Source organism: Marmota monax, unplaced genomic scaffold, assembly GCF_021218885.2.
Source record: "Marmota monax isolate L192 unplaced genomic scaffold, Marmota_monax_Labrador192_F-V1.1 WCK01_AAM20220418_F8-fsc00028, whole genome shotgun sequence".
NCBI lineage: Eukaryota > Metazoa > Chordata > Mammalia > Rodentia > Sciuridae > Marmota > Marmota monax.
In genome coordinates this window covers 429148-454973 of record NW_026694779.1, presented here as the reverse complement: position 1 = coordinate 454973, position 25826 = coordinate 429148, and the positions used below count along the sequence as shown (strand labels likewise).

Sequence of the window (25826 nt, the reverse complement as noted above, 5' to 3'; positions counted from 1 at the left end):
GGGTGTTTTCTCTATTTTTAATCATCAGAGTGTTCTACTTATAAAAGCATATTTGTTGTGAAAGTGTATTTGTCAGCATTGGGTTACTACAACAAAATGCCTGAGACAGGCTGCTTATGAAGCAAAGAGGTTTATTTGGCTCAGAGTGGAGGTGGTTCAAGGGCATGGTGTTGGGTATGTTCCTGGCTGTGTTATATCAACATGGAAGGGTGTATGTGTGTGTGTGTGTGTGTGTGCGTGTGTGTGTGTGAGCTGACATTGGCAAACACCAAGTCACAGAGACAGAGAGAGACACACACACACAGGAGTCCCATGATTCCTCTGCAGGCACAGACCCAGTGGACCTTCCACTAGATCTTTTAAAGGTTCATAGCAACTCCCAATGCTGTCCCCTGCAGATGAGCCTTCAATGGCTCATGGACCCTCGGGGGACAGTCAACAAACACACACACACCGTGGCCAACAGGATGCTTTAAGCCACCAGGAGCCCTCATACATCTCGTTTACTGTCCCTTGAATGCAGCAGGAGGCTAGCGGAGGGGCTGATGTATACCCCTCGGACCCTGCAGCGTCTGCACAGACGGAATCACCTAATGACACATTCCCATCCTTAAGTGGTGTATGACAGTACTCAACTATGTCACCTTTAGTGGAAGGTGTGTCCCACGTGAAGTCTCCTCTCTGCAAATGGGGGCAGGGACTGGGGCCTCTGTCCCTTCTGTAGTCTACCATGCTAAGTCTGGGGTTCCCAAGAGCCAGAAACTGAACAATATCTGTGACACGGACGTTCGACAGAGAGCCTGAGGGACCCGCAGAGGTGGCAATCAGCAAAGTTCCATGAAGCCATTCCCACAAAATAAAACTTAAAAATCATATAAGAAATGTTAAAAGCATATAAGGAACGACTCAATTAGTCCAACGCATTTTTTTTTTTGGACTGGATTGAATCTGGGGGACATTAACATTGAGCTACGCCCCCAGACATCTGGCTAAGCTGCTGGCCCCCACCTTGCGATCCTCCTGCCTCAGCCTCCTGACTGCTGGGATGACAGGTGGGCACCACCACGCCCAGCTGACAAACTGCTGCCAAGTGTCCTCTGTCCCAGGGCAGGGTGCAGGCTCTGTCCTGAGGGGCGCTCGGGGAGAGGAAGCTCCGGGCAGTCCGACGCTCCTAGTCGGGCAGAATGGGGACCCAGAGGAGGAGACGGCACTGGACAGCCTCGATGACCACGAATGTGGGTTTGAGCCTGTGACTGTGATGTTCCCATGGGTCACGCGGGACACTGGTCCCCACCTCCCAGGCTGTGAGGATGAGTGTGTCGGTGCTCGTGAGGGGAGGACAGGGGACGAGCAAGTCGTGTCCTTGGGAACAGTAAACAGAAACAGGACACCCGGGCCCTGCCAGGAGGGAGGCTGGGGGACCCGGGTGGGGACTGTGCAGGCAGAGCGGTCACCGTCCTTCCCTTCACTGGCACCGACCTGAGGAGCCGGTGTGGGTGGAAAAGTCCCCACGGAAGGCTCTAAGGAGACTGGGCTCCCGGTCACCTGGTCCTGCCTCTCCTGGCCCTCTCCTCTGCCTCCTGGCTCTCCCGGGCCAGGAAGGCTCTCGGTAAAGGCCTGAGGCTGGGACGGTCACAAGCTGCAATGACCAAGTGGAAAAGAGACTGGGCGGGCGTCCAGGTGCCGTGCTGTGGTGGCCTGGCCCACAGGGCCGCTGGACAGACACTCAGATCTTCTCAGCGGGGAGGGAGGGGGACGGGCCATCTGGGGCAGGTGGATGTTAGATGAAGGAGCCGCCCCGGGTGGACTGTCCAGAGAATCCTGCCTCCTCACCAGGGGGCATCTGAGGTGCCCAGGGCCACTGCGGAGGTGGCTCTCCTGACAGGACCCATCGCAAAACATAAAGTGACCAGCCCACTGACCGAGTGGGGCCATTGCCCAGAGCGATGGCCAAGGCAGCCACTGCGTCCCTAATAGTGATGCGGACAGGTGACAATCAGTGTCACCTTGATGGACTATTAGGGGCAGCGATTAAAATAACCAAGCAGCTCCGACTTTAAGGTGTTAAATGAAAGGAAAAAACAAAGGACCCTGAACACCGAGGACACACGTCCCTGTGAAACCGTCACAGACCAGAGCTCAGCAGCAGGCAAGAGGGGCTTCAGGTGACGGTGATCATTTTGGGCAAGACAAATGACAACCGTGTCCCCACAGAGACAGCAGCACGGTGCTCAGAAGGGTCTGACGGGGAGAGGGTCCCCCTCCTGGACTTTCTGAGCCACAGCAGCTAGGGGGGGGTTGGGGGAGAGGACGGTCAAGTTCAAGTTCAGGGACGCCTCAGAGGCGCCACAGGCCCCAGGGAAGGTGCCCCAGCCAGGCCGCAGCCACCAGGGGGACCTTTCCGGGGCAGGGAGAGGGTGGCCGTTGAGGTGTCGTGGAGTAAACTGTCTACACTGAGAGTGGGAAGGACAGCTGTCACCACTCCTGTCACCAGACAAACGAGCTTGCTGTGCGTGAGTGTGTGACCATGGTCCTGGACTGAGAAGCACCAGAGGGGACATCCATCCTGCCCAGGGACAGATGCTCACGAAAACACCTGCTTCCCGGGAACGCGTGGCTTTCCTAGCCTGTGACCCCGGGTCCCGCGTCCCCGACACCACGTACCCTCTGGACGTGCAGGCGGGTGTCCAGGGCCTCCAGAAGCCCCGGCCGCCAGCTGGGACGGCCAGGAGGGCCGGGGCATGACGGGGCGGGGTCCAGTGGGTCCTGGCGGACCCCGCACTCACCTGGGCCTGGTCCCCGCCAGCTGCGGACATGGAACGGCCTGGCGTCTCCTGGCTGTGAGGGCACCGTCCTCGGCTGGCTGCTGGGTAACTGTAAGACCAGTACCCGCCGCTGGCCCTCGGGTTCCGGGTTCTACAGCCTCATCTGGATGTCACAGAGAGCTCAGTGAGCCCACGCCCAGGCCACAGGTCCCCTGGATTTCAGAGGAATGGACCATCCCACCCGCCTCTGGGAATCGGGTGGCGGGGACCACGGGGGTCTCCTGTGGACAGAGGTGGACACTCCCCCGGGGGGTTTTAGGAGCAAAACACTGACTTATGGGGCCAATTCAAATGACCTGCACCCGAGCACACCGAGGCCGGGGACAGACCCGGTAAGAATGATGCAGCGCAATGTGTCCTAAAACGTTAGAAGGCGGGGACGAGGCGCGGCCACAACTCTACTTGCTCCTGAGTTAAAAATGGCCCAGGAGATGGCCATGTCCAACGTGTGCCTGGAGGGCCAGCTGCCCGCCCTGCAGCTCCTACGGGACCCCGCACACTGGAAATGGATCTGGACCCAGGTCAGCGCGACTAAACAACTAAATTATAATTTCATCAAATTTAAAACTTGGTGCTAAATTGGGTCATTGGAACCACTCTACGGGCGCTGAGGTGTATCTGGGACCTCCTGGATGGGAGTCTGGTTTTTCCAACTGAGTATTTCATGGTTTCTAAACACGGATCAAACTTTCTGGATGAAAAAGAAACGTCAAACAGCCGTGAACACCTTCCAGGTATGAGCTACAGGCTAAAATGGCTTTGCACATGCTGGGCTGACTAAGATACATCACAAAGTTAACTTCACGTTTTAAATGTGGTTCCCAGGAAACTGGAAATGAGCTGGGCACAGTGGTCACGTGGGTAATCCAGTGCCTGGAGGCTGAGGCAGGAGGATGAGAATTCAAGGCCAGCCTCAGCAATTTATGGAGGCCCTAAGCCACTCAGCGAGGCCCTGTCTCTAATTAAAATATAAAAAGGGCTGCGGATGGGCTGAGTGGTTAAAGTACCTGATTCAATCCTGTTTAAAAAAAAAGACACTGGTGGCCTGGGGGTTCCTACAGGTCAGCGCTGCCCTTGCACCTGGACCCGAACTTGAGGATCTCTACTGCCACCTGCTGGACAGGTTGCTACCAACAGGACCTTGAGGAACAGGGGGGCCTTGGGAACCAGGGCTCCGAATCCCAAGAGGACAGACGCACTGGGCTGAGGACACGCTGAACTGGGTTTATGCTGTCCCAAGGGCCTGGAGAGAGGGTCACCTAGTCTCTGTTACCCGGAGGCAGCGTGCCCCACAGCGGCCATTCAACAGTGGCCACAAGATGACCGGCACACTGCTGTCCATGATGGTTGGTGGCACTCGCAGTCACGGCCCCTTCGGACGCCTGGCTGCGTTCACCCCTCGTCCTCCTGGTGACGTGCTTGACAGACCCCCCTCCTCCCACCTTCCTCCTGTCGTTTACTAGGTTCTCCCCTTTCCTACTTGTCTCTTGGTGTCCAGCGGCTCTAATGCCTTTTACTATTTCAAATTTTTGGCCTCTTCCTCTGTCCTACAAACCGCTTCAGCTGTTGGTTCTTCTACTCCTGATATTTAAGTTTCTGCTTGATTTTTGTCTATGGGACAAGATAAAAGCCCAAGGTCATTATTGTGCCTGGGACGTTCGGGGGTCCCAGCCCCCTGCTGGGAGGCTCCTCTCTCCCCCTGGACGGTCTTGTCCTTGTCCTTATCGAAAACCAGCAGACCCTGAAGCAAGCTTGACCCCCTTGACCTGCGGCCTGTGCTGGGCCAACACCAGGCCCTCGGGATTACGGACTGGGGCTGCGCAGTGAGTCTGTGCCTTGGGCAGTGACAGTCCCCAGGCTCTGTCCTCTGACAAGACTGTGGTGGCTGCTCAGGGTCCCCTGCATCTCCTGGTGGATTTTAGGGTCACCTGTCGGTTTCTGCAGAAAAGGCAGCTGGCTTAGTGGGGCCCAACGAGTAGGTGTGGAAAGAGAGTTTGATGACGAGACCAACTGGTGACACCATGACACAGGTCTGATGGCTTCGCCCATCTTTCTACAGTTCAGAGGTGGCTTTCTCAGGGCCTGGGTGGCTCAGACAGTGCTCACCCTGTTAGTAAGGCACCAGGAACCCCTGCTCACTCCACGCAGCCCTGAGTCTGACCCAAGCAGGCTCCAGGGAGTGAGCGAGGCTCGGGGAACGGGGGACCAAGGGGCAGGAGGGCCAGCGAGCAGAACGGCTTTACTTGTCACAACTAAAGAGCAGCAGGCTTTGGGTCCAGCAGCCTCCGGGACGCCCAGGTCCTGAACACACACTTATCAGACGGCCGCTGTGCACACAGGTGTGTGTAAGGGACAGTGTGACGGCAGAAGCACATCAAGGACTTCCTCGTTGGCCTCTTATGAAGTGCCCTTCCCTGGTCTCACCATGGCAGTGACTCTATGCCACCAGCTCCAGGGTCCTCGTGGATGCTGGATCATCCTGTCCCCCGCTCACCGTCCCCCACCTGCGCCCGGTCAAGGGACCTGGAAACTGGATCCCTAGAACGAAGGCGCAGGGATTCGCAGGGTCTGGGAACGGGACCTTGGATCTAGGTCACGGGTGGGCATGGACCAGTCCCAGGCTCCTCGGGACCCATGCTTCTCCTCCTCCACAGCCGCACAGCTGCAATCCCAGGGACCTTAACTGGATCAGGGCTGCGTGAAGGGACACAGGGAGCCTCCACCCATCAGAGAGGAAGGCACCGCCCCACTGCCAGCGGTTCTCGTCCCACCCCCTTCTGTCCCTGGGTGGGAAATGCAGCCTGGAGCCCAGGCCTTCCAGGGACAGTACAGGAGGATAGGAAGCCCTGTCCCTAAAGCTGGGTCCCCTTCTCTGAAAGACGCCGTCCACAGCACACACCAAGCCAGAATGCTTTCCGAGGTCATGTCACTTGCTTGTAATAGGATATCATCTCATCCAGAGTTTCAAAGGTGACCCTGGGGGGTTGGGGTGGGCCTCCAGGGGCAGGGGAGGACGGTGACCGTGCGGAGCTGGGCTCCTGGCTCTGGCCAGACCGCTGCCCTGGGTCACCCAGTGCTGGTCCAGGTCTGTTCCACGTCTGGCCACTGAAAGCACCAGTTCTCTTTTGACCCACAAAGTAATCCGATGGCGGGGCAAACTCGGGATCTCGCTCGGCCCGCAGGTCTGACTGTCTCTTCGACCAGTACCCAAAGGAAAATTCTGGTGACAATAAGAAAGAGTACAGTTAGGACTGACCGGAGAACCCGTTAGACTTAGTTATTGTTTTACAATCGTTGTGCATCTTTTTCTTTGGTACCAGGGATTGAACCCCAGGGTGCTACACCACTGAGCCACATCCCCAGCCCTTTTTATCTTTTATTTTGGGACAGGGTCTTATTAAGTCGCTGAGGCTGGCCTTGAACTTGTGATCCTCCTGTCTCAGCCTCCAGAGCTGCTGGAATTACAGACATGCTCCACCCTGCCCTGCTCAGTTATTATATCTGTATTTTTAAAAATCACAAATTCTCTGAAGAACAAGGACAGCACCGACAAGACCGTATTATATAATATATGCAATAAATACTCGCAAGAAGTCAGGCTAAGAGAGGGGAGAAACGACTCCACTACACTCCATGAAACAGAGAACGTTAAGACTGTCAGACATGGGGAGGCACTCCACACCCAGACACAAATCTTGTCCTTACTGAGTGTCTGAAGGTGTGAAGTGGGCTGTGAGGCCCAGCCTGACTGGTTTCTCTACTCTATTTCTAAGTGGCTCTGGCGTTTCCCCGCTCTTGAGCTCTGCATCAGCACAGCTCGGGTTCTGCCAGAACGATCCCTTCCCAGGAGGCTCAAGCCGGACTCCCCAGGAGAGGCTGCTGCAGGCCCTCGGTCAACTTGCAGGAATGAGTTTACAGACAAGTCTGCTCACGGGGGAGCCAGGCTAAGGGGGGCACGCAAGTCACTTCCACTGTGCACACGGGAGACTGCTGGACAGGGGCTTCCCAACACCAGACCTGCATCCCCACACCTTAAAGTAGTTCCTGAAAAGTGATGTTCCAGAAGTGTGAAACCACGGGAGGGCATGGATCCTGCTCCCCAAGTGCTTCTCTCACACGCGCACACACACACACACACACACACACACATGCGCGCATGCTCTCTCTCTCTCTCCATGAGGGCTTTGTGGGTACATCCTGGTCCTTTCCCAGGATGTTTTCTAGCTGTGTTCACAAACAGCTGGTGGCGAGCATGCCAAGATCAGTGTGAGGGTCTGGGTTCCTAAGTCTCGAGGGACCCTAAGACCCACCACGGAGCTGGGCGTGTGGCTCAGCGGAGGGGCATGTGCCCAGCCCGGAAGAATGAGAAACACAGCGAGAACCCCCAGGACCCCACTTTGATAAAAGCAAAACCAGCACAGCCCACCTGCCGCCTGCCCGGCCTCGCTTACCCTTCCCTCTGTCCCACTCGCGGACGTGCGGCACTCCGGGCTTGGTGTCCTTCCTCTCCTGGATGATGACTTCGACTTTGCTGCTCTGGGTGGCAGGAGGCGGAGTTGGCCCAGGTTTTGGTTCTGGAGCCGGAGGCCCGATAACAGCTGCGTCTGTTTTTTGTAAGGAAACAAAGTCCTCATTATGACAACAGAAGAACCAGACATCTACTCCTGAGAGACAAGGGGCACTCAGGACTTACAAGCTTCAGCTCAGCAATGTCCCACAGGGGTCAGACCCCAGGCAGGGTAGACACGAGTCTCTGTCCCCACCACGTCTCTACTGCACAACTGGTGATCTCAGGACCAGAAGAGCCCCAAGTCCTCAACCCGAGTCACACTCCCAGCCCAGCAGCGGAGGCTGGGGGTGCAGAGCGGGACCTGCTCCAGGCTGCGCCATTCGGGCCAGATTTTAAAATTTTTAAATGAGACGATTTCTGAAAAACACTGCAGTGACCCTTCACAGCTGGGAATGAGGACATTCAGGACACACAGCAAAAAAGCAGGCAACACGAAGAGCTCACCCTGCACAAAACCACGACACCCATATGAAAGTTTTCAGATTTCTAGATCTTTCTGGTGTCCTTTCAGGGCTAACTGAGGTTTTGCTCAGATGTTAGAAAACGGCTCACTGCAGCCCGAGGTCCCTCCCAGGAGCCTTTCCCAGCCCCCCTGCCCCCCCTGCAGCCTGTCTGTCCTGGGCCTGAGCCCTGCCTGTGGGGTGTCAAAGCACAGGTTCCGGGTGACTTCTGACCCACGTTCCTCAAGAGGAAGCGGCTCCCCTCTCCTTCTGGCCCCTTCCCTGGGCTGATGGGGAGTGGGAGCTGGGGAGAGCTCTGGCCTCCAGGACAGCAGGATGCGGAGGACCCCCTGGGGCAGAGCTGCCCTACGAGCCCCCCACCCGGCCACCTCTGAAGAACTAAAGGGAGAAACAGGCCTCTGTCTTCTCTGCCCCACAAGGGTCCCCACTGCAGTAGCTCAGCTGCTTCTCCATCCCGCACACAGGAAGCTAGTGGGACAGCACTGAGCAGCGTAGCCGAGGGCTGCTGTGCCCCCAGGGCCCAGTCACCGACTGCTGCAGCACTGTTTTTCGGTAATCTATATTCATGTCTCTGAAGTTTTATTTCACTACCAAGTTTATGAATGAATTTTAAAGCAAGAGGATGTGGGAAAGGCCCACACTGCTGGTGAGCCTGCAAACGGGGCAGCCAACATGGAGACTGCTCAGAAAACTGGGAACGGAACCACCATGTGACCCAGCTGTCCCACTCCTCGGTCTATAGCCAAAGGACTTAAAAACAGCATACTACAGGGACACAGCCACACCAATGTTTACAGCAGCACAATCCACAACAGCTAAACTGTGGAGCCAACCTAGATGCCCTTCAACAGATGAATGGATAAAGTGTGGTACATATACACAGTGGAATATTACTCAGCCATGAAAGAGAATAAAATTATGGCATTGGCAGGTAAATGGATGGAGTTAGAGAATATCATGCTAAGTGAAGTCAGCCAATCCCCAAAACCTGAGGCTAATCCATAAAGGGGGAGGGGGCATGGGAGGAATGGAGGGGTAGGGACAAAGGGGAGGGAGGGGTGGGGAGGGGGTATGGGGGCAGGAAAGATGGTAGAATGAGAAGGACGTCATTACCCAGGTACACGTATGACTGCACCTATGATAGGACGCTACATCATGTACAACCAGAAAAGTGAAAAGTTGTGCTGCAGTTGTGCACAATGACTCAAAATGCATTCTGCTATCATTCTGCTGTCATATGCGCATAATCAGAATGAATTTTAAAAAGTACTACAGCCATTAGTTAAAAAAAAAAAAAAAGATGTCTAAAAGACCAGGAGGAAGTGTGAATGTTTCCCCATAGACGCCTAATGAACACACTTGCCAACACACTTGGTTTAAGAATGACACATACAGTGCACTTGTACGAATATGTAACAGCAAGTTCCCCCACCCACACAGTCGGGTGTGCTGGGCGTTGGCCCAAGAAAGGGCTACACACGCATGCACTTATCCACACGTCACGTGGATCCCGTAAATACGCACAATTATTTTGTATATTTAAAAAATAAATTTAAAGTAAAAATGTTAAGTGCGTGATAACATATATATAAGCCTGACTTCACTTTCCCTTAAGGTGCTTTCCTTTGGGTCTTGGTGACTGACCACCACGTTAGGAGGCCGCCCAGTGAATCCTCTGTCTGCTGTGCAGAAGTATCTCAGTGTCATCTGCATCTGTCTGGTCACACACTGCTAGTGGCAGGACCCCCAAGCTGCTGTTAAAGGCTCAGGTAAACTGAGGCTCGCTCCCCACAGCAACCCTGCGGGGGGACGCAGACGGAACCAGCTTCCCCTCCTGAGGGTCAGAGCCCTGAGCCGCGCGCTACCTGGGTCGCCCTCTTCCGTTCCGTCGTCTTTTGACTTCTTCATCTTCTTTTGGCGCAGCTTGGCCAGCCTGGCTTCCAACAGAGCCTTCCGCTTTTCCTTTATGTTTTCCCGTTTGATTCTCTGATCTGTTGTCTAGAGAAAAAGCCAGAAAATATTTTTTTTTTGGAGTCAGATTCACGATATTTCTTTCCAAAAGGATGAAATAGTTTTCTTCTAAGAACAGACAGACTCATTGGTTCTCACAGCACATCTGAGAAGCTACCATGGGGACCCTGAGAATGAAGACCTAGGAGGTGCTCTTGTGAGGACTCTCTGGGGGCCGGGGTCACAGGCACAGCGCTGGCCCGGCACGTGGGAGGCCCTGGGTTCCATCCCCAGCACCACAGGAAAATAAATAAAATAAAGACATCTGTCCACACACGACTACCAAAAACAGAAAAAGAGAATAACTCTTAAAAAGTCTTAGGAAGTTTAAGGAGAACATCTTGAAACCAAAGGCCGAAAGTTCTCCCTGACAGGTAGGTGCTGCCCGCGTACCTGCTCGCGCAGGGTCTCCAAGGTCTTCATCTGCTTGCTCCTCAGCTCCTGGTCTCGGGCAAAGGCAAAATACCCAACGCCCAGCTGCCGGGCCTCTGGAAGGAGTCAGCGAGATGCAGAGGTCAGACTTCCCTGAGCACCAGACGATGCTCAGACCAGATTTCCCAACCACACCAAAACCTGTGTGCTCTTTGCACAGGTGTTTTAAAATGTTCCATTTTTTTAATGCACAATTAAGCCGGAAAAAAAAAAAAAAAAAAACAACGTTGGAACTACTTTTTATCTTGTTTGCAAAGATGCGTCCACCTCCAGCCACAGCTGTCCGTAACAGCTGGGTCCACAGACGCTGTAGGCGGGAGACGTTCTCCGTGTGAGTGTCCCCTGGGCTCTCGAGTGGGCAAGGGGCATCACTCCAGGGCAGGGTCTTCTCTGCCAGAGCGATAGCCTGTGAATGCTCCCCGTTACACCTGCCCCCAGGCCACGATCTTAGAAAGTGGCTTGAAAAGCTGCAGGGAGCAGCAGTACCGTTCTCCCGGATGTCCTCGTAGTGCAGGGGACCCACGGGCCGCTGCAGGGCCTCCCGCTCCTCCTCCTGCCATTGCTGACGCTGCAGCTCCTTCCTCATGTCCTCGGACAGCAGGGTCTTCTCGTTGGCAGGACTGACGAAGCTGGGGGCACACGGCACAGTGAGGCTCGCTGCAGGTCACCCGGGGGCGGCCCTGCTGGAGCTCAGCGGCGGGGACCAGGGGGAAGCACTGGGGCCTGTGTGCATGGCCGCCAGGGACACAGAGCTGCCCAACACTGCACCCAGGGGGGCCTCCTGTCCCGAGGTGGCCGAGGTTGCCGCTGTCCTTCCCTGTGCAGAGCCCGGGCCTGTCCACGGGATGCCCGAACCTGCGGGTGGGACGAGGTGGCATTTTTCCTAACACTTTTGATACAGAAGTGGCTCATGGAAGAAGGACTCTGTTCCCGGATGTTTTAGCAACTTCGATCCCATGAAGGGAAGGGAGTGATGGGGCCTTGACTTTAAAACCCAAAGACGATCAAAGGGAAAGCAAATCAGCCAAGGCTGCCCACCCCACCTGCCTGTGGGTGAGTGAAGGGGTGTTAGTTCTCAGGCCCCATCTCCACCAAGGCTCGCCTGTGGGCCTGCCCTGGCCTCCCTCTGCACTGGTCACTCTGCCATCAGCCCCCAAGCTCCACCAGTTCCTTTCAGTAGCTGCGATACACAGATGATCAGAGCAGGTGCCCACAGCGGCCTTCGCCACCTGGGAGGCTGAGGCAGGAGGACGGCTGAGGACCAGGAGTTTAGGACACAAGGGAAGACTGTCCCTGAGTGTGGGCCACGTACGTACGGGCAGGCCACCTACTGGACACCTTCACTAAGTGCTCTGTGAAGGAAACAGAGACGGCCACACAGAGCCTCTATGACTATGTACCACCTAACGCAGGGAGGTGGCCGCGCGGACCTGGCCAGGGGTGCCGAGGTACTCACAGTCTCCCCTGCAGGTTCTTGTCCATCTCCAGCAGACCCGGCAGGTCCTTCCTCATGCAGCGCCGGGATCGCCCCAGAGAGTCCACGTAATCCACCCTGAAATCAGTGACAAGGCGTGAGAAGGCGTGGCACCCCGGTCCCCAGGTCAGGGAGGTGGAGACGGCGAGGAGGGGACGCAGGCTCAGCCACCACCGAGAACACGCTTCTTAACACTGGCACACGACGGGCTGAGGCCCACGGGCCTCCACCAGACCTTTCAGTTTCAGAGGCCACAGGTGACACTCCGACTCTGGTTCCAAAGGTGACTCTCCCACCAAGAAACCTGCCCCGACACCTGGGAACCCACTGCATGTTGTCGGGTGGTCACAAACACAGCGTCAGCATCCCGTGACTTCACTGTCCCCTGGGTCCCCACTGCCCATTTCCTTAATTCTTCTCGAGTCTGACTTTCTATTTCCTTTATTTCTTCCAACGGGGACAATTCTTCCCAAGGAGTCAGAAATTGCTTATCATATGTCATTGTGTTTTCTGGGCTTTAATTAGCAGGAAACCAAACAATTCACCTCTGTCCTGGTCTCTGCCTGGTCTAGATGGTGGGGACAGGGGAGCAGGGCGGGAGGGAGACGCTGACATTTCACCCACGTTATGATGCGTTCTCCGGAGAAGTTACGGGCAGGGGGTGTCCCCGGCCTTCAGCAGGGCCCTGGGCGCACAGTGGGACCTCAATGAGGACTAACTAGTGGAACCATCGAGCTCAGACTCTGTGGGCCGGGTTTCTCCGGCTGGCCATTCCTTCCTAGCGGGCAACGCTGATTTCAATCAATGGCCCCTGATTTAGAACCCGAGGGTCTGGGCTTCCCGTCCTGTGGCCCCACCGCTGATCCAGCAGAGAAGCAGAACCTCCAACTGTGGAAAGCCGCTTCTTCCCCTTTTCTAATGAATGGGAGGGAAGACAACCGGCCAGATGGTCCGAGGGATTATTTACGGTATTTTGGGGGGAAGATTTTCCACCACCTGGAACTTAACTCCTCAAAGGACTTTCCAAGCAGTTGGATTCTGGAGCTTGGTTTAAAAACAAAATAAAACACAAAGCATCAGAACTGCTTACGGTGCGTCCTCCTTCACCACGGGGTGGCATGTGACACTGCGCGTGCCCCCAGAGCTCTTCAATCCACTGGCAAATCGCTCGTGATGACAGAGGCCTTAATAAGCCAAAGGTCTACAGGAAACATCAGTGCTTTCAAGGGTCTGTTCTGCTTCTGAGGCCGCCAGCTCAGACCCCTCAAAGCAGAGCAGGGCGGCGGTGGCGGCTGTCAGATCAGCGGTCCCTCGTCCCTGAGCAAGCCCCGTCTGGGGCCAATGAGGGGAACCAAGGGTGACTCCAAGGACGGTTAATGTCACTCCATCTCCAAAGGGCTCTGGGGAGGGTGACGCTCGGGCCCAGGAGAGGCCAATGCGATCAGGCAGGACCCAAGGACGACCCTATGTCGGCCAGGATGTTTTCCTGGCCCGTGTCAATCATAACTTAAGATCCCCCAAAGCAGGGAGTGCATTAAGTGTCACCCAAGTTTACAGGAGGGACAAATCACTTAGATTAGCAATGGGGACGAAGGGCTGTGACAAGGGACGGGACCCTGTCTTTTAGTATGCAGCTACCCCACACCCAGCCACCCAGCTAGGAGTCCTAGACAGTAGAGATGACGCCTGTTTTATCCCAATAAAATGCTACCTTGGGCCGAGGGCGGAAAATCGCTAACAAAGGCCACCCACCGACTTCCCCGGGCAGCTGGTGAGAACTGCCCGCCCCCCCCCAGTGCAGCCCCCTGAGGCTCAAAGGCAGGACAGGGGCAGGGTCGGCCGGGAAGGGGTCAGAGGTGCCCGGGGCCCTCAGGCACTGCCCAACAGGGCTCCTAATGACAGTGTCGCAGGCAGAGACTCCAGCACAGTGGGACTGTCATTCTGGTCTCTATGAGGAAAGCCCGGGCTCTGTCCCCACCCCTTCACCTACATGGAGGTGGCACCCAGAAATCGCCCGTGACAAAGCTCCCCAGGCACCTGGGGGCCTCCGGAGAGCAGCACCCAAGTGGCCCCGGTTGGCCACAAAGCAAAGGTCACACACTGCAGCCTCCACCTTACAGATGAGGGAACTGGGCCTCCGAGGTCAGAGAGGTGACTGTGGTCACACGGGCAGCAGCGGGTGGCAGTGGAGCTGTCCAAGGCCACAAGGCCCAGACCCCATGGCTGGAAAATGACATGGCCACAGCGGGGCTCGACTGGGGGCTCCCGCTTCTGCCTAAACAGCTCTTCGGTGTCGGGGAGCAAAGTGCTGAGGACGTCCCCAAGCACCCCTGGGCCTGGCACAGCGCTGAATGATAGCAAGGGCTCGGTCGTCACATGTAATCGCTGTTATCTCTGTGGGAGCCGCTGCCTGACCTCTGTGACACGCTGACCACCCTCACTTAAGAGGGGTCTCCAGTCAGAGGCGCGGTGGCGCACACCTGTCATCCCAGGGGCTGGGGAGGCTGAGGCAGGAGGATCGTGAGGTCAAGGCTAGCCTGGACAAAAGTGAGGCCCTAAGCAGCTCAAGGAGACCCTGTCTCTAAATAAAATGCAAAATAGAGCTGGGGACAGGGCTCAGGGGTTGAGTGTCCCCAGGTCCAAGCCCTGGTACTAAAACATAAAGGGTCCAAAGACAGAAAACCAACACACAGCACCCCCCACACAGTACCCACCATTCTTCACCGGGGTCCTGGGGAGGAGGTATGTCTCTGTCTGAGAGACGCTCGTCGTCCTCCTCATCCCTCTCGGCCGTGTTCCGGGACTCTCTGGCGGCACCGGATGCCTCCATTTCCCTGCGCTTGTCTATGATCTTCTGGGTGAAGTCCACGAGGTACAGCTCCTCCACCTCCTCGTCTAGGACACAGGGACAACATTCAGGTCTGGACGTCACGGAAGGGAAGCACCCAGGACCTTGTCCCAGGTCACCGGGAGGCTCCACTGCCCCTGCCAGCTCAGCAGTCAATGCCACCACCCTGGGAAGGTCACCAAGGCACAGAGGTGCTGACCCCTGACGGAGCTGGGAGCAGGACATGGGAATCGTGGACACACACAGAAGCTGCAGTTTCCTGCCACGCGTCTCAGGACGCCCTGGGGACGCCACAGCCCTGCCTTTCTCAGGCCATCAGGTGAGGATGGGGACCGTGCTCTGCTGCAGGCCCCACACACCTCCCAGACCCAAGGCCGCGTCCCCTGCCTCACACAGGGAGAGGACTTCTTTTCCAGCCAGTGGCCTTGGCGTTCAGACAGGCCCAGGCGCGCTCTGCAAGGCACACAGGGGGCAGTGATGTCCACCCGCAGGGCCTCGGTCACCGAGGACCAGAACACAGGGACAGTCACGCAGCCACCCCGACATTAACTTAACCCAGGACAGCTCCTGCGTGCACAGGTTAAGGGAAATGCCACCGTGCTGGGTTTAGGTCGCACTTAGGAGAGGCAGCGGTGACCCGGGCCAGCCCTGCCTGCCCCCTAGCTACACCCGGGTCCCAGGCTGGGCTCCTGCTGGCCAGCCCCTCCCTCACCCATCTGCTCCCCGGACCCTGCAGAAGGGTCTGCTCCAGCTCTGCACACCTTAGGGGGCACCCCATGGCCCCCCTCCTCCCCGATAATCACCCGGCCACAGACCCACGGTCCCTGTCCTCTGGGAATGGAATGTACACTGCTCCATAAAAGCCTGTCCCACTGCTGGCTAACTCTGAGCTGGACTTTCTTTTTCTGGGGGTCTGAGGGAAGGGTTTTATTATCACTACTTCAAAGCAGCCGTAAGCACGACGTGGAAATATGATTAAAAAATACAAGGAGCCGGGGGCAGTGGTGCTTGCCTGGGACCCTAGTGGCTGGGGAGGCTGAGGCAGGAGGATCGTGAGTTCAAAGCCAGCCTCAGCAATGGAGGCCCTAAGCAACTCAGCGAGATCTTACCTCTAAATAAAACACAAAATAGGGCTGGGGATAGGGCTCAGTGGTTGAGTGTCCCTGAGCTCAATTCTCCTCGCACACTCCCCACCAAAAATTAAAAATCAAAATAGTAAAAAGAAAAGAGAACCCTAGGGCCTGGTGTGACCACGACTCCACCCTGCCTTTCCCCTGCTCAAACGCAGCTGTGACTGTAGGTAAGTAAGGGAGGCTCATTTAGACCTTATATCCTGACTGTGCCTGGTCCTGCGCCCTCTTTCTCTACTTGGGGACATCTGTCCCTGAGGGAAGACACTGAGCGGCTGGGTCCGTGCTGGCTGTCTCCCCCCAGCACCCTGCACAGCACCCACAGGGCAACCTGGAAGTCGCTCTGCACTGTTCCTGTGCCGCCAGAGAAAGCAGGATTTTCTTAGTTATTTTTATTTATTTGTTTATTTTTGGGGGGTGTCGAGACTTGAACCCTGAGCCTCCTGCAGGCCAGGCGAGCCAACGAGCCCCAGCCAGCCCAGCCCCAGCCCAGCCCTCTCACTCTTCTAATAGTAACAAATAAAGTAATAACTCAGAATCAATTGGTATAAATAAACACACTTACCTATAAAGTCTCCTTTAGTCATTTTTTCGTATAACTTGGCTTTTTCTTCCAATTTTTCCCTGGGAGAAAAAAGAGACAAGTATTAGAAATGGCCTCCCAACTGTCCCTCCTGGTGAGGGGCCACCCCCTCAGCCTGACAGCTGCCATCTGCCCAGGAGGCCTGGCTAACGAGGTGGCCACAACTAAAGGCCAACAGGCTGAGCTACGACAGCCCCACGGCCCCAAGGACATGTGTCCCAGTGTCCCAGGACCTCACACCTGGCCACAGCAGCCCCTTAGTGAACATGGGACTGAACGAATAAATGACAAGGTCCCACTACTCAACCTAACTGCTAACACAACCGAAATCCACAGCAAACGAGACGCCTGGGAACAGAGACATCTTCTAGTCGTGGATGCTGGACAGGAGACCAAACTGGAGACCAAGCTTTATGCATGGCTGCTTTAGACACGGCCCTGGCCTCTCGTGGACCTGAAAACCAACTTCTTAGAAGTCTATTAAAAATACAATAACGGGGCTGGGGCTGGGGCTCAGGGTAGAGCACTCACCTCACACGTGCAGGGCCCTGGGTTCGAGCCTCAGCACCACATAAAAATAAATAACTAAAGGTATAAAAAAATTCTTTAAAAACCATGAAGATGTGGGTGCCGTGTGCACACCTGTGATCCCAGCAACTCGGGAGGCTGAGGAAGGAGGATGAAGTGTCGAGGCCCGCCTGGGCAACCTAGCAAGGCCTCATCTCCAAGTACAAAATAACAACTGAGGGATGGAGCCGGGGGGTGGGGCGTCCTGGGTTCAACCCCCAGGACCTCGAGAGGAAAAAGAAAAAAAAAAAGATCAAGTCTGTTTGGCGGAGGGCATGAATAATGGATGGGGACACATTTGCTAATAAAGAGCAGACGACAACTTGGCATTTCGGTGAAGCAGCCTCTCTGCTCAGATGGACTCGGGTGACATTTATTTTTCGCAGGCGCAGGCCGGCTGGGAGGGCAGGCAGATCTTTAATCCAGAAACACTCAATGACAGGAAAGCACCCAGAGGTCACCTGCTCCTCCTCTTGAGAATGACCTTCATCACAATGGGCCATTTCATTTCTAATGTCATCCGGAGCCTGTGAAGTCCTGGGTCGCTGCTGTGACAAGCTACTGACCTTTCTGGGCCTCGGTTCCCCCGGACAGACGGAGAAAGGAAACACAAGGCTACTGCCTCCCAGGTCGTCCTGGGGATCAACCAGATGCCACACGCACAGCCCCGTCGCCCTGGAGACGGCCATGGTCCAGGGCAGGAGGGTCCCCTTTGACTTCCCACAGGCAGCAAGTCCCCACCACAGGCCTCCCACGGCCACGCTCTGTCCTAGGAGGACGCAGCGAGGCCCACTCCTGCCCAGTGGCTCTGGTCTGGGAGGCGTGGTGCAGTGACTGGGCCCTCACAGGCTGTTGGTGTCGTCACCAGACAACTTCAAAAAATCAAAACAGAACCCCAAGGTGTCAAGAGCCCAGAAGCAGGTGGGATGCTAACTCAGGGATGGTGGCCAGGGGACAGCCCTCTGAGGGTGACCAGTAAGCCAGAGGAGGCCCAGCACAGGGCGATGGGCCAGGCAGTGCGACCAGGCAGAGCAGGGCGCAGGTGAGGGCACAGTGCCAGGTGGGAGCAGGGTGGCAGAGGGAGCTAGGAGAGGGAGGCAGGGGACAGGAGGTCCAGTGCAGCCAACGGTGGCCCACAGCTGTGATCCCAGTGAGCCAGAGGGCCACGTTCAAGGGCGGCCTGGGCAGTCAGTGAGCCCCCGCTTCCAAATAAGGAATGAAAAGGGCCGGGGCTGTGCTGGGGCAGGGCACCGGGGCTCCACCCCCAGGACCAAAAATCAAAAAAATGTTTGGCGCAGGAGGTGACAGGGTTGGGGGACAGGAACGGTCTGCCAAGGACAAAGAAGGCCAAGAGAGAAATGGCGGCTGGACTCTGCAAAGGAAGACGTTGGTGACTTTCAAGAGCAATTTCTTTGGTTGAGGATGGAAGATGGGACCCAGAGTGTGAGAGGAAGGGACGCTGCGCCTGCCACCTACCGCGCACCAGAGACCACCTTGCTTCACGGTGTGCCATCTAATGGAGCTGTGACCCACCCAGGGGAGGAACCCGGATGGCCCTTCCTGGTTCTGAGCCCCGGGGAGGAAACATCCCACAGACCAGGGAAACCGGGGCCTTGGGTGACAGTCACTGGGGAGGAAAGGCACAACCACGTACAAGACAGACTCTGCTGGAGCACAACAGGGCAAGGTCTCAGCACCTGTTTCACAAAACTAAAGTCCTGAGAACATGTTCAATAGCAAAAGGACGTCGCAGTGGCCATACCGTAGCTGGGCACGGGGCACATGGCTGTGGTCCTAGTGGCTCAGGAGGCTGAGGCAGGAGGACCACAAATTGAAGGCCAGCCTCAGCAACGTGGCAAGATCCTGAGGAACTTGGCTAGACCATGTCCCAAAATCACAAAAAACGGCTGGGGATGTGGCTCAGGGGTTAAACTCCCCTGGATTCAATCACTGGGACCGAAAAATTTCTAAAAATTAACATTATAAAAGGCCATGTCTTTAAGTGAAGCCTGTGGTCAGCTGCAGACAGGCCAAGCACCACGAAAATACGCCCCCAGGTGGGCTGACATCCTGCCCTGAGTTTCAGAGCCGCAACAGCCAAGCAACCCAGTAAGCACTGCTGGCGACTGTAAAGGTTTTTGTTTAATTTTTAGTATTTTTATTTATTTATTTTTGGTCCCAGGGATTGAAACCCAGGGGTGCTGAACCCCTGAGCCCCGTCCCCAGCCCTTTTGATATTTTACTTAGAGACAGGGTCTCCCTGAGCTGCTTAGGGCCTTGCTGAGTTGCTGAAGCTGGCCTCCACCTTGTGATCCTCCAGCCTCAGCCTCCTGAGCTGCTGGGATGACAGGCGTGAGCCACCACAGCTGCCAGCTATAGAGTCTTTATCACCCAGTGTGTCCGGAACCATAGATGACCATCGGGGCAGACATGACCACCTGGGGCTCTCTGAGTTAAGGGGCATCCTGTCTCTTCTTTGCAGATGCCTGAATGGAAAAATAATTAAGACAGAATCAGAAAAATCTCCATTTTGAAACTGTCCGTGTACTAACTGAGGAGCACCACGTCTACCAGCAAGGACAGACATCCAGAGTCTCCAGTTTCCCACCTCAGGCTACGGCTGACTAGGAGCGGGGACGGGCACCCTCACAGTGCAGATGTGGCAGACCTACCCTGACCTGGTGACCAGACTCACCACCACTCAGGATGACCCGCACCGGCCCCGCCAGCCTCTGGTACCCAGAGCTTCAACAGGACCCCACCTGGTCGGGCTTGCTGTTGAAGCACCTGCCAGGCGCTCAGCAAAGTCAAGGGCACGAGAGGCACAGGACAGAGAGGGGACTGCGCTACACGGAGGGGGCTGAGAGGTCGGAGCAAAGGCGACGGGTAATCTTGGGATCCTGCATCTTTTTAAAACATCACAGGACGTGACTGTACTAGGAGAGCTGTCAGGATCAGAAATACAGACCAAAATGGACTGCAGAATCGATGGCACCATTTCACATGCTGAATTTCTCAGGCAGGACAAGTTAGGTGCTGAAATATTCAGAAGTCCAGTCTCACACTAGGGCGTGGGGGCGGAAGAGGGGTGGAAGGGGGGAAATAAAAACCAGCGAGTATTCCAAAGGCCCCTACAGCCTCCTTGCAATCACTGTGCTGGTCTGGGGGCAATCAGGGTCTCTAAATGCTAACGTCATGCCACCTAGAACCCAGAACCACACTACGGGGACTCCTTTTAAAAACCTGTGGACAGGGCCAGGCACGGTGCAGCACACCTAGCATCCCAGCTAGTCAGGAGGCTGAGGCAGGAGGATCCCAAGTTGGAGGCCAGTTTGGACAACGTAGTGAGACCCTGACTCAGAATAAAAGATAAAGGATTGGGGACACATCTCCGAGGTAGGGCCTCCCTGAGTCCAATCCCTGATAATGTGCAAAAGCAAAGAAACCAACAAACAAAAACTTGTTGATGTTATTAGTGTCTATCAACAGTCCAGGGAAGGACTCCTCTTCATCTTTTAAACTGTGTTCTATCATTTTGTAAAACAACAGATACAAATGCAGATTATATTCTTTTTAGAGGAACAGTCGGACCTCCATATCCAGATCCCACATCTCCACACTCAACTCACTAGGGATCAAAAATATTCAGAAAAAATGTCACACTGTGGCTGGTGGGCACTGTGCGGTTAGTGTCTCTGTGGAACGTGGACAGAACTGTTTCTTGTGATTTTTCCCAAGCTGTACAGAGTCAGCACTACTTACTCCACAGTCACATCGTCTTAGCAAACACTCTACCACAGTCAGCAGGACCGTGTGGCTTCTGTGTGAATATTTTGTCATTTTACCTAAAGGCCTCAAGCACCCTTGGCCGTAGGTATCTGCAGGGACGGGTCCTGACACCAAGGCCCCCTGAATGCGAGGAGCCACTGCGTTGGCACCCACAGTCCACAGAGCACCTGGCTAGGGGGACGCGACATCACATTTGGAAATCAAGAGTCAGATCTGAACACTGTCTGGTGGCCAGGGTGACCCCGAGGCCTCCGCTCTCAGCCCCACGCACCTCGCCCTGTCCAGCGTCTTCTGCTCCTCGGCCCTCTGTTCGGCATCCTTCTCCGCCCGGGTGGAGACTCCTGTGTTCTGCTTGCTCCAGATGCTGGGTTTCTGGAGGGTGATTCAAAGAGATCAGAAATGCCACCGACCCCGGCCAGAGCAGACCCTCAGCCGTGCAGCTCAACAGGAGGGCGACGGGGCCAAGGCTTCCCTGAGAACCTGAACAAGCCACAGCGAAGCGTCCTTTTCTAAAACAAGCACCAATGAGGCAGAGTGGACAGACTGACAATGTGCTCCTATTGATTTCTATTTCAGTGTCTAATCCATCTCATGCAGGTGTCTAAATACAAGACAGGGGTCTTGCCCCTTCACATCCATATGCACAGAGACCACCGACACCTTCTAAACCCTAACACAGCATAATTACCCCAGGTTTGGGACCAAGGCAGACAATTCGGTCTTATTTTTACCTTATTCGTTGTCTTTGGTTTTTCCCAAACGCCAGAATCTTTCAGGTGCTTTTCTTGCTTGAATTCTTCTTGTTTGCGGAAGAGTTCCGCCTTCAGATCCACCAACTGGAATAAACCACGAGGTGAGCGGGAGTGTCCCATTGGCTCTAGCACGCGACAGGGTTCCTCCGTGATTGCAATTCCCAAAGCAAGACGTCCCTCCCCCTCCAGGGACACGCAACTCAGGGCTCAGACGCAGAATCCAACACCAAACCAAACCCCTTCCCCCAGCTCTGCTCCAAGTGCATTTCCAGCCTGACTTTCCAAACTCCTGGGCACAGGGGGAGGGAACAACGCAGAGCAAGACATAAATGACGTCGGCGTCATTTATAGATTCAGACTCCACAAGCATCATGCAGCTCTGCTCCAAGTGGTGCTGCCATTGGCTTGTCCCCATGGTGGCCTCGTTTCATCACCATGACAAGTTACCATCCTACAGGGGACGGTCTGTGGTCAGCCACTATCTGACACTTCACTAAGTGCCGTCACTGTCACCGCTGAAGAGCAGGTAGCAGCCGTCAATCAGACAGGCTCCCTGCCTCCAAGGGCCCACGATCTAATGAGAAGGGCAACTGACACTGGCTCAGCCACCACAGCCCACCCTGAAGAAAAGGACATAATGACAATTTCCTTCCTAAGGGTCCAGGCACAACTGCTTATATGCGTGGGCCTGTGTGCAGCAGATGTCCACCACTGACTGGCCTTTAAGGAAAATAAGCACAACGGAGTTCAATGCTGTCTGTTTTGGAAGAAATCAATTTAAAAGTGACTCTGGTGAGGATTTTAATAATGCAGAGGACAGGCTGGGCACGCAGGGCGCACACCTGTAATTCCAGCAATGTGGGAGGCTGAGGCAGGAGGACAGTAAGTTCGAGGCCGGTCTCAGCAACTTAGTGAGACGATTGTCTCAAAATTTGATAAATAATAAAAAGGGCGGGGGATGTGGCTCAGTGGCTGTGTCCCCCAGTACTGGGTGGGGGAAGCCCAACAAAGGACAGTTTCCTTCAGGACCTACTGTTGTAAATTCTTAAAGACAAAAAGGGGGAGGGAAAGGAGAAATAGTGGGGAATTATATCAGCCTAACTATATTGTGATGTTGTATGCGAGGACAAACTTGTGACACTATTGTGTACAACTACGATGCACCCATGATGAACGGGGAGAAAAAAATTTCACTTTATCTTTAAGCCTTCTATTTTTTTTCTTTTTTCTTTTGATACCGGGGATTGAGCTCAGGGTCACTCGCCCACCCAGCCCCATCCCCAGCCCTGTTTGGTATTTTATTTAGAGACAGAGTCTCACTGAGTTGCTCAGAGCCTCGCTAAGTTGCTGAGGCTGGCCTTGAACTCACGATCCTCCTGCCTCAGCCTCCCCAGCTGCTGGGATGATAGGTCTGCACCACTGAGCCGGCTCCAAGCCTTCTGAATTACCTCAAGTGTTCACCACCTCGGTTTCCTACTCTACAACTTCTTTCAAATTTTAAAAGAAAAATGTTCAGAAAATGATCAATTCCCAGATGGCATTTCTACTATCATCAGGGAACATTTGATGACTTTAAAGTGACTTTTAACATTTATACCTTTTTAAATTGAATTCTATTTATTTATTGGTACCAGGGATTGAACCCAGGGGTGCTTAACCACCGAGCCCCATCCCCAGCCCTTTTTATTTCTTATTTGGAGACAGGGTCTCGCCGAGTTGCTTAGAGCTTGGCTAAGCTGCTGAGGCTGGCCTCCAACCGGAGATCCTCCTGCCTCAGCCTCCCCAGACGCTGGGATGACAGGCGTGCGCCTTTCCAAGCTGTCAGACCTCACAGCTCCCGCGCAGCACATCCCGTGGGGACCTTGACCCATCAGTTTCTGCAAAGGGGACACGACGCACGCTCCCACCCCCCCACCCCGGGGGACGAGGTGACAGATGCAATGTTCTGGAAAGAACGAGCTGGCCCCTGGGTTGGAGGGGAACCCCAAATGGGGATCTGCGTGCAGGGCAGGGCCAGGCCGGGCTTCCTTGCAGAGGGACACACGCTGGCCATCCAGGTCCCCGCGGTGGGGGTGGGGATGGAGGGACCCGGCCTGGCTGCGGCCCAGGGATTCCCAGCCCTGAAGAGTCGCCCGGGTCCGGGTACACGTCACGGGGAGAAGCCAGCTCAGGACCCGTAACTAAGGGACCTGTCCCTGTCCCCCGGGAGGGGAGAGGCCGGTCCGGGTCCCGGTGAGCGGAGCGCCCAGGTCCGGGGCCCGGAGCGCAGAAACCCGCGAGGTCGGGAGGCGGTGCCCGCGGCATTACGTCACACCCGCACTCACCGAGGAGGCCGTAACGTCCAAAGGCTTTTTCCTCCGGTCCATGGTCACTTTCAGGGTCTCCGGCGCCAAGACGCAGCCCTCCGGAGCGCTCCCAGGCCTCCTAAGGCCGCCCGAGCGGCAACCGGAAATGCCTTTGACTAGCGACGCGGAGTTTCCGACGTGAGTTTCCGACCTCGGCGCCATCTTGAGGACGTCCGTAGGCGGTGCGTACTGTGTTCACCGCCATTTGGGGAAGGTCAGAGGGAGCCCAGGGGTTGAAGAAGGCGGAGGGTATGAAAGGGCGGGTGTTCGACGCCATCTTGAGAAGGGCGAAGTAGGACTTTCATTGCAATGGAGGCCATCTTGAGTGGGGAGGGTTGGGTGGTGGAGGTGAAGGGGCGCCATCTTTAGAAGGGTGAAGCAAGCGCAAGCATAGCAAAAACGAAGGTGGATTCTTGAAACTGGGAAAACCCAAGGGGCTCACTGAAGACCTGCTGTATGTCAGGCACCGTCTGTTAATTAATTCATGTTAATTAATTCTCACAAAACTCATGCCACGTGGGAAATGATGGTGTTGATGTTCGCAGAAATCATCACTAACCTGCATGCAGTGCTTATTCTGCGCCATTTCACATATTCAAGTTTATAAGAATATAAACTCCAGAAGGTGGCTTCCTGGGTTGGAATCACTGGGAGGGACTCTCTGGAAACTTCTCTGGGACACCCAATAAAAATGGAGTGGAGGAGACACTTTGTCCCTCTGCTCTCCGAGAGGACCCACTCTCTCCCTTCCAGCCTCTGGAAGCTGGAAAAGACAGAGATGGACCCTCTGGTAGGGCCTCCAGAAGGCCAGTACCAGAGGGACAGGTGACTTCCAGCCTCATAAGGCCCATTGCCACCTCCAGAACTGTAGGAGAATAAATCCGTGTAGCTTTAAGACACTGAATTTGGGGTAGCTTGTTATAGCAGCAAGAAGAAACTGATACAAACCATAACGACTGTAACAAGAACATGTCACTACACATCAGGGCTGTAGATAACTCTTCACCTGGATTGTTTTATTTAATCCTGACAATCCCAGAGGAAGTGCTACTGTCCTCCATGTGAACCAAAAAAAAAGGGTCCAAGAGGTTAAATGACATGCTAGAAGCCATTTCCCACCTACCAAGTAATGCATCCTGAATCAATGAATATCTCAAACACACTGAGTTAATTATTTGCAAGTTATTTACTTGTGGAGAGGGGAACTAATATGGACTGATTTCCTTGGAGGATGCAAGATCTGCCATGATGTTCTGCATCACCTGGGGCCCAGAGCTGCGGAGTCAGCCGTCTAGGGACTGAGACCCCCGAAACTGTGAGCCCCCAATCAGCTCCCCTCCTCTCCATGGCTCTTGGCAGATCTTTTGGCGTCGAAAAAGCTGACTGAAAGGACTCGAGTTTAGCTTTCTCTGCAGAATGCATTGGGCAAGGTCTTTGGCTGATACATCCATGTTCCCTGTACAGATTTGCAAAACCGCCGTGATCACCACCCACGCCACAGAAATTGCTAGAAACCATCCAGAGAGTCTCCCTGCCTCCCCCGGTTCCTTGCATGGAATCCAAGCATGGAAAGCAGAACAGCTTACTCTGGAATCCACCAGAATGTTCTCCTGGCACAACCACCAATTTTTTTTTTTTTTTAACATATCCACTTTTTTTTCCAACTCTTTTGCTTCCAAGCATGTGGGTCTCTCTGGAGTTGCCTTCCTCTACCAAGTACCGAAATTGTAAGGCCACCGTGGGGGACACTCCTTTGTGGGCCATGGACTCTTGGTCCCAGGATGTGTACCAAAGCAGCTTAGCTCGAAGATAGACTCCTGTGTCTCTGCCTCTCAGGTTGTGTTAGCTTTGCACTCCATCAATTCATTTCCTCCACAACTGTCCTGGGGGAAGTGGGAATGTTAAGCAACTGGTCTCTATTTCTGCAAGGAAGGACCTGGCATGAGGTCGTGTCAGACAGAGGCTACGGAGCAGGTGAGGCAAGCTAGAACTGGGGAGGCCTGCTGAGTCTGCAGATCTGGGACAAGAGGACGATCATGG

The 25826-nt window shown here is 55.0% G+C and overlaps 1 protein-coding gene across 1 annotated transcript; it reads right to left on the bottom strand.

Moving 5' to 3' along the window:
* Positions 1-5737: 5737 nt before the first annotated feature.
* On the bottom strand, positions 5738-23888 carry Ccdc174 (coiled-coil domain containing 174). Its single transcript, XM_046425558.2, has 11 exons — positions 23766-23888; positions 21421-21525; positions 20961-21061; positions 16316-16374; positions 14487-14667; positions 11755-11850; positions 10785-10927; positions 10260-10354; positions 9722-9854; positions 7277-7429; positions 5738-6045 (listed from the first exon to the last, which is right to left on the bottom strand). Exons 1-11 carry the CDS (start codon positions 23805-23807, stop codon positions 5747-5749), a joined length of 1407 nt encoding a protein of 468 aa, XP_046281514.1. The 5' UTR covers positions 23808-23888; the 3' UTR covers positions 5738-5746.
* Between the last annotated feature and the right edge of the window lie 1938 nt (positions 23889-25826).